An 8,558-nucleotide genomic window follows, 5' to 3' on the forward strand; every position below is an offset into this window, starting at 1 on the left:
CCTCTGGGTGTTGCTCTTGAGAAATCCAATCTAGTGTGATGTTTTACCTCTCGCTTTCTCCCCGGCAATTTCCAGGAGCTAGTCTGTAGTCAAGGTTTTTGAAATTTCATGATGATGTGTGCTTTGTCTTCCATTAATTATAGTGGACACAGTGGCTGTATGAAAAAGCAAATTCACTCAAGTACAGCAAATTACTGTATAAGAAAGCACAGGTCATAGTGTATAATTTGAAATGTTTTCATAGCTATGCACTTGTGCAATTATCAAACAGTCAAGCTAGTGGCAAACCCATCACCCCAAATGTTCTGGTCCCCGTTGTCCCCTGCCAGTCCCCCTTTCCGTAGAACTAAAGAATTTCACTTTCTTTCTTTAAAGATTTATCTGTTTATACACATAAAGTGGTGTACAGTCTGGAGGTGCACAGGTGGTAAGAGGCTTCACCAGAGACAGAGTGGGGAAAGGACAGGCAGATCTACTAAAATCCACTGCTGAGGCGAGCAGCAGGTGAGTCAGGAGAGGTCTGCTGCGCCATGTGGGTCACCTTCGGGGCTGGGGATGGAACTCATGCTGAAGTGGCTTTTAGCTTCTTAGTGCTGTGCTTCAACCCTCTGGGCCACCAGAGAGGGCCTATTCACTTTCTTTTTTTTTTTTAAAGAAAACATTAAAAAAATGTAACAAATACTTGACAAATAAGGAAATAAAATGAATCCACTCTATTCTATTTTCAAGCCTTGTAAATTGTTATGGTTTATTTTACTCCTAACTATTCTAGTAGGAATAGATTGAGACTTGTGCTCTTTTTCTTAGCTTTCCTGAGATATAATTAACACATAAAACTGCAGCTATTTAAGGTGCACAGGTTGGTGCTTTGATACATCTACATTGCAGAATAATCACCACAAAGAAATTTCTGCCACATCGCAATGACTGTTTCCCCTTTCCTCTTGCAACTGTGATTTTGAGCTCTCGCCTCTTCGCAAATCTCACATGCAGTACAGCGTTAGTACTGTAGTTGCACGACGGTGCACAGGGCCTCCAGAAAACTCATCTCCTGTCTGCACATTCTCTCCATTTTCCTGCCCTCCACTCCCGATGTCTTACGATCAGCATCTGCTATAATTTCTGCTGTAATTTCACAATTTAATTTTTTTATCGAGACATAATTTACAAATGACATTATGATAGTGTAGCAGATATAACCTAGTAATTCAATATTTGTATGTACTGCAACCTGATCACCACAATTAACATCTATCAATCCAGCTTAATGCCTACCCTCTTACTGCACTGCATGAACAGTGCGCACACTCGTCAATCAGAGTGGATTCTGATTGATTTGTGAAATCTCACTTCTCTACACGTGGACTAAATTTGCTATTGTTGCATCTTTTTCTCTCTCAGGACATTGTCCCCATTGGGGCTTTCCACGGTGTTTTTTATTTTCGCAGCCTAATTACATTTTAGGTTCATTAGAGACTTCTGAATCAATGCTCTATGGACTTCCGTAGTTTCTTGTCTTCCACATGCAGGTTGCATATCAGTGACACCGATTTCTGAGTGTGAAAAAGGTCCAGGGATAATCAGAACACTGTCTCTCAGAGTTAGAGAAGCATCTGAATTACTCCTTGTCCTCTGAACGGTTGTTTTGCTTTCAGTGACCCAGAGTACATGGAAATATTTTCTAACTTTAACTTAGGATGGTATATCTTCTACACTCAGAAGCCATGTACATATATCTATGTGATAAGTATATGTTCTTAGAGATAAAGGACTGGGAAAGCTTTTAAAGGGCCCTGTCTTTAGATGTATTTTTCACTGTGGGGTTCTCGATGTCATTTGGGTTATGGTTTCCAGGTGAAACAATAGACACTCTTACAGGTAAGCATCGGAATGTTCAAGTCAGGTGTGTTCAATATGTAATCATGGAGAAGGTATTTGAGATTATGTTTTATTCCCATGAAATATGAATTACAAATTGTAAATTTGTTACTTTTTAATAGTTTATTGAGAGTCAGTGACTTTCAGATTACTTATAGAGCACACAAACCTAGTTACAGATTAAAAATTTGGCAGAATTGATTATTAAAGGGGTGCACCCCATGGAGTGGGGTTCGAGTAATATGAAGATAAACTTTACTAAGGCGTCTCTATGTTCCTACTCTCCTTTTATCTCCCTCCCTCTGTCATTTATTTACCATCTAACTACTGATATCCCTTCTATTTCAGTGACCATTGTCAAACTTTCCATTTCTAGAAAATTCTTCCTTTATATTAGTGAGTGTCAGTATCATCTACTTACAAACTTCCTACCCAGAGAGCCGGGTTAAGGTCCCTTCTCTGTCGTGACGTCTGCAGCTCACAGAATCCTGTAGTGAATCTACATGCCTTTTCTCATCTCACGGAGCATATGAGGGTGTATGAAAACAGCATGAAAGTCAGTAAGAAAACAGCTAAATGGTCTTGTGAGAAGATCTTGCATTTTCTTTTCCTTTTTAAACATTTACTTACTTATGCATAGAAGAACTGGGGTACAGGCCGAGGTGAGGGTGGTGAGAAGATTCCCCAGAGACAGAGTGGGGAGCAGAACAGGTGGATCCACTGAAACACGCTGTTGAGGGGAGCATAAAGGTGAGACAGCTGAGGTCTGCTGTGCCCTGTGTGTCACGCCCTGGCCAGTCACTCCTGGCCGCAGTGGCTGCAGACAGCTTCATAGTGATGCACTTCAACCCACTGTACCACCCGGAGGGCCCCTGCTTTAAATTTTCTTATGTTAAAGAGCTTGAAGTCACAGACAAATATGGTCCCGTAGAAATATGGTATAAATGCATTTGCAGTTTCTAAATTCTATGATTTTGCCCAAAATGGTAAAAAGAAATGGGTGGTCTTAAGTTTCATAGAATATTTAACTCCACAGATGCAAAATGCTAACAGATACTTGAACACATCCCCAGTATGAAATTACAGATGGTTACTTCATTAAGCAGTTGTCGTCCTGGTCTTGACCATGATGCGTGTGTCAGAGTTAGCAGAGCTCCTTATGGACCGGCCACTCATCTATGGCCAATGTCCATGTGGCCAGTGGCTCTGCAGTGGGCGCTGGAGCTGGCCACTGACCTGAGACTGCAGAGTCGCACCCACGAGTGTCTCCCGTTAGCTTGTTTCAGGAACAACCATTGTGTCGCTGTTGCTGAGACCCTGAGCTACCAGGTCCGGGGGATCAGTGTCCATGTGACTTTGATATAAACTGAGCAGGAAGATCTTGGGTCAAAAGGTCAATAATCTGCTTGGCAGTGTGAGCTTTTATTTTTGAATACGCAGATTCACGTGTTTCTAAAGTCGACCCTGTCTAAAGGGCACGCTGTCGGTGGGCCCCTTCCTAAGAGCAAGTGTGTCCTTTTTTATTAAAGGAAACGCCAGAGAATGTTTCTGATGGATGTGATGCAGAAATGTGGAGACACGGAAGATGCAGGAAAGACAGAGATTGGGTGTGGAGGGTGAGCTGCTTCCTGTGCGGTTAAGAGCCGTCTTGAGATGACAGTTTGGTAAGAAAATCATACCAAATACATGTGTATATTCACGTGTGTAAGTGCTGTGGTCAGCACGTCCCATGTTTACTTCATTGAGTCCCCTGAGCCCTTCTGTGTAGGTTCTGGGATCCCCACTGGCAGAGAGGAAGCTGGGAGCACAGAGATGTTAAGCAACTTGCTCCGGTCACTCAGCGTGTGCTGACAGAGATATGACTGATTCCAACACGCACTTCTGAGGTCCATGTGCACTTAACTCTGCTTTAGTGATCCATGGAGTACACATCTCTGGCCAGAAAAAAGGGAACCCCAGAGAAAGTCTGGATGTGTGCTGAGGACAGAAATAGAAAACAAGGGAATATATAGAATCTTCGGGAAAGTCAGACAAAAGAGCTATCAAATGACATTTTTGAGAAAAATGTACCTTGGCTTTTAATAATATGAACTAAGTAAAGTTTGTTTCAATAGATCTGGAGGGTCTTGGAGGGTGTCACCAGCATCCTCATCACACATTCTGTAGGTACCATGGCAGCAGCAAGGTGATTTTAGGATTTATCTTTTGAGTCCAAAGTTTTGTAATTGGGGATGGACTGTGGGGAGTAAGGACAGGTAGGGAGGAGAGTGTGTAGCGTGTGGGGATAATGTGAGCACCTGGGGGTGGGACAGCTCTGGAGACTGCGCTGAGGGGAGACAAAATAAATAAACAAAGAAGTTTATTTAAAAACAGTTTTGTAATTAAGAGACTATGACCCATCAAAATACAGATCAAAAAGTATCACTCCTACCCAATAGGAATTCTTACCAAGTCATGGATTTGAAACCACGCATAGAAACCGTGTTGTGAGCTGGGCTGCCTGACATGGCGTGACAACCAGTAGCCATCATTTTCAGGAGAAACTTTCCATAAACGTAGTGCCCTGTAGCACATCTCAGTGGTGCTGAGGGATTACCTCATCGCAGCCCAGTCTGTTCGTTACAGAGAAAATGTACGTGTGTGACTAGATTTCTTGGTGTCAGTAGAGACTGATTCTGTCATATTTGACTTTACTCCTCACCCACATTTTCTGTGAAGATTGGGCAAGAGCATGAAACAGCCATGAGGAACCATTCAGCCATAACAACGTTCACCCTACTGGGATTGACGAGTGACCCACAGCTAGAGATTTTGGTGTTTCTCTTTCTGTTTCTCGCATACGTGTTCAGCGTAATGGGGAATCTGACCATCATTGTTCTCGTCTTTGTGGACGCCCATTTGAAAACTGCTATGTATTTCTTCCTACAAAATTTCTCCTTCTTGGAGGTCTCATTCACTAGTGCCTGTGTCCCTATATACTTGTACATGATACCAAGTGGGGACAAGACCATGACGATTGAAGCCTGCCTTACCCAAGTCTCTTTTCTTGTCCTGTGTGGGGCCACAGAGTTTTTCCTGTTGGCCGTGATGTCGTATGACCGCTACGTGGCCATCTGCAAGCCCCTGCACTATGTGACCATCATGAACAGCAGGGTCTGTAGGAATCTCATCTGCTGCTGCTGGGGGTCTGGCTTCCTGATCGTTCTCCCACCCCTCATCCTGGCCCTCCGTCTGGAATTCTGCAGCTTTGTTATTGATCATTTTGCCTGTGATGCTTCTCCAATACTGAAGAATTCCTGTTCAGACACGTGGCTGATAGAGCAGCTGGTTATAGTCAGTGCTGTGTTGATCCTCATCACGACCCTGCTGTGTGTGGTTCTATCCTACATCTACATCATCAGGACGATCCTGAGGTTGCCTTCTGTGCAGCAGAGAAAAAAGGCCTTTTCCACCTGCTCTTCTCACATGATCGTGGTCTCCCTCTCGTATGGCAGCTGCATATTCATGTATGTCAAACCCTCAGCTAAGGATGAAGTGGCCATTAATAAGGCGGTCTCTCTGCTTAATATATCTGTTGCCCCCATATTGAACCCCTTTATTTATTCCCTGAGAAATAAACAAGTCAAGCAGTCTTTCCATGACACCCTCAAAAGACTTGCGTTGCTTTCGAAGAAATAATAAACTATCAACTTGGGAACTGAAATGAAAGAAACAATAAATTAACAGCTATGAACAAATATTTAGTCAAGAGAGATGTGTATTCTGATAATGTTAAGGAGCAATGGAGTTGGGACGAAATCTGAGAAAGAATCTTGGGGAAGCCTGTACTATGCAGATTGTTGTTTTTCTATTAAAAACATTATGTTTCTATCCTACATTCCAGCCCACTCTTTAGTTTTCCCTAACATGCACTGACCATGTCATAGTACTGTATCTATTGTACCAATGTCACTGCTTTCCCTCCATGCCACATAGGCTCGATGATAATGTCATCAAGATAATTTCAAAATCTTGTATTTTGGTAAGAGAAAATGAATTCATGAAAGTGAAATTGTTTTATTCCTTTAAAGATTTATTTCATTTGTTTATGCATAAAGAGCTGGGGTGTTGCCAGAGGTGCGGGGTGAGAGGATTCACCAGAGACAGAGCGGGGAACAGCACAGGCAGATGGATGAAATACACTGCTGAGGGGAGCAGCAGGAGATAGGAGAGGTCTGCTGTGTGTATGTGTATACTGCCTTGGTATTCATACTGATTTAAAAATGGACACATTATGTGCAGTCATTCAGAGAATGAATAAGTTGTCCAAAATCTCCTCATAGCCTTTACCCTGCCTGTCATTGTAATAACATATTCCACCAATTATTCAGAAAGAAATTATTTCAGAAACTTCCCAGAGAATAGGCAATCGATACTTAGCCACTTTAGTATTATAACTTAAAGTCTGTGAAAAACAGAATTATAAATGAATCACACACATACACAAAAGAACAGAACATTCTAAAGTAAAAGTTCGTAAACAGGTCAGTATATATTAAAGTATAATGTCATTCAGTCAATGTGTATTCATGTGTGTCTACAGATATGAGCATTTGGGAGGGAAAATAGCAAAACAATGTTTACTTCTGTATGTTGAAGTTGCTGAGTTTGTCTTTTCTTATTTACTTTCATCTTTCTATATGTATTATGCATGTTAATTTAATTATTTTTGTGGAGTCATAGATTCCATATGACTTTATGATAGTTTCAGGGATATAAAATAGTAATTCAGTATTTGTAAATACTGCAACCTGGTCACCACACTCAGTAACATCCATCATCACACACTGCAATGTGTTTCTTTCCTGTGATGAGAACTTTTACTATCTGCTTTCTCAGCCATCAAATACAGAATATAGGCTTGGTAGCTACGGTCACATGATGTACGTTGCATCCTGTGACTTTTTTGTGTTATAAGTCACCCTCCTCTTCCTTGGTCGTTCAGTTCTGCAGACAGCTGTCAATAATTACTTTTCATGTTTGTCTTGACCTGACCCTTGATGTATTTACCTTACATTCCACATGTTGATGACACTAGTTGGTATTTTTCTTTTTCCATTTGACATGTTTCACTTCGTATTCTCCTTTAGGCAACATCTGTGCTGCTGTGAATGGCATGGCTGTACCTTTTTGATTGCAGAGTAATATTCCATTCTATATCTATACAAATCCATCTATACATTCATACATATATATACACACACATACACACATACATATGCCACCTCTTTTTGATCCACTCTTGGGTTTTTGGTATTAGGTGGTTTAAGTAACTTAGCAGTGATAACTAGCACTATAATGAACATGGGAGTGAAGATTCCTTTTGAAGTCCTGGTTTTTGAAGCTTTTGCTCAGTGCTGAGGAGTGAATGACTGGATTGAATAACAACCCATTAGTAATAATAGCAGTAATTTTAATATTTGGATACACCTCCATACTGCTTGCCATAGACTGTACCCATTCATGGCTATTGTAAACGATGCTGCAAAGGCCATGGGGGTGCATCTTTCTCTTTGAATTAGCATTCTTGTACTTTTTTAAAAAAATATTTATTTTTTATTCTTACAGAACCAGGGTACAGGCCAGAGGTGCAGGACGGTGAGAGGATTCACCAGAGACAGAGAGGGGAGCAGAACAGGCAGAGCGACGAAGTCCACTGCTGAGGGGAGCAGCGGGTGGGTCAGGAGAGGTCTGGCACGCCATGTGGTCACCTCCGGGGCAGGCGGGGATGGAACTCATGCAGAAGTGGTTTTAGCTTCTCAGTGTTGTGCTTTAACCCGCTGCGCCACCAGGGAGGGCCGCATTTTTGTACTTTTTAGCATTCGTATTTTTCTTACATCATTGTTCATTTTCGTACAGTATTTGGAGTCTCCCCTCAGACCCTCACTGCCACAGCCCCATGGCCGAGTCCCTTGTGGTCTACTCTCTCCTGTGAGCCCCTTCACCCTCTCCCTGCTGGGTACCCCAGACCTGATGTCAGCTGGAAAGGCGACTGTGTACTTCTAAGTGAACACCCAGAAGCGGAATCATGGATAGCGTGGAATTTTAAAAGTTCTGGTTTTGTGAACACACAGAGGGGGTGTGTTTAGAGGGCAAAGAACGCTATGCCTCTCACACCTCATGCCTTGTCCTGTGATCTATTTAGCTCTTCCTGAGTGGCATCTTCATAACCTATGGATGATGGGAGAGCATGGGACATACTTAATGGCAACATGGGAAGGCTAAACAATGAAATAACGATGTTTACTTCTGGATGTTATCGCTTGTATGATTTTCTTCCCCAGTGTTGACACTTTGTTGTATATTCAATTTTCTATATTTAATATAACTATGTATGCACTTTGGATAAGAAGGCTTTCCCATTCCTCATCGCTTTGCATTAACAGTGTGGATAGTAGCAATTAAGATCAGATTCTGCTTTATTTGTGAAATCTCATTTTTCTGCACTCAGACTAAGTTTGCTAGCATTGCGTCTTTTCTCTCTCAGGACATCGTCCCCACTGGTGCTGCCCCGGGGCTGTTTTAAATTCCCAAACTCAATTGCGTTTTGTGACCACCAGAGACCTTTGTCAGCTTCTCCAAGGACTGCTCCAGTCGGTGTCTTCTGCACACCTGTTGCAGGTCAGGGAAACGGAGTCCCC

General features: G+C 42.2%; 1 protein-coding gene across 1 annotated transcript; it reads left to right on the plus strand.

Annotated features, from left to right (window-relative positions):
* Positions 1–4,620: 4,620 nt before the first annotated feature.
* Positions 4,621–5,556, plus strand: LOC101637725 (olfactory receptor 6C2-like). Its single transcript, XM_004692646.2, has one exon. It carries the CDS (start codon positions 4,621–4,623, stop codon positions 5,554–5,556), a length of 936 nt encoding a protein of 311 aa, XP_004692703.1.
* The last annotated feature ends 3,002 nt before the right edge of the window (positions 5,557–8,558 follow it).

Source organism: Condylura cristata, unplaced genomic scaffold, assembly GCF_000260355.1.
Source record: "Condylura cristata isolate star-nosed mole 26May11 unplaced genomic scaffold, ConCri1.0 scaffold00034, whole genome shotgun sequence".
NCBI lineage: Eukaryota > Metazoa > Chordata > Mammalia > Eulipotyphla > Talpidae > Condylura > Condylura cristata.

Coding starts and splice junctions, on each gene's coding strand:
- LOC101637725 (XM_004692646.2), top strand. CDS start 4,621: ATGAGGAACCATTCAGCCATAACAACGTTCACCCTACTGGGATTGACG.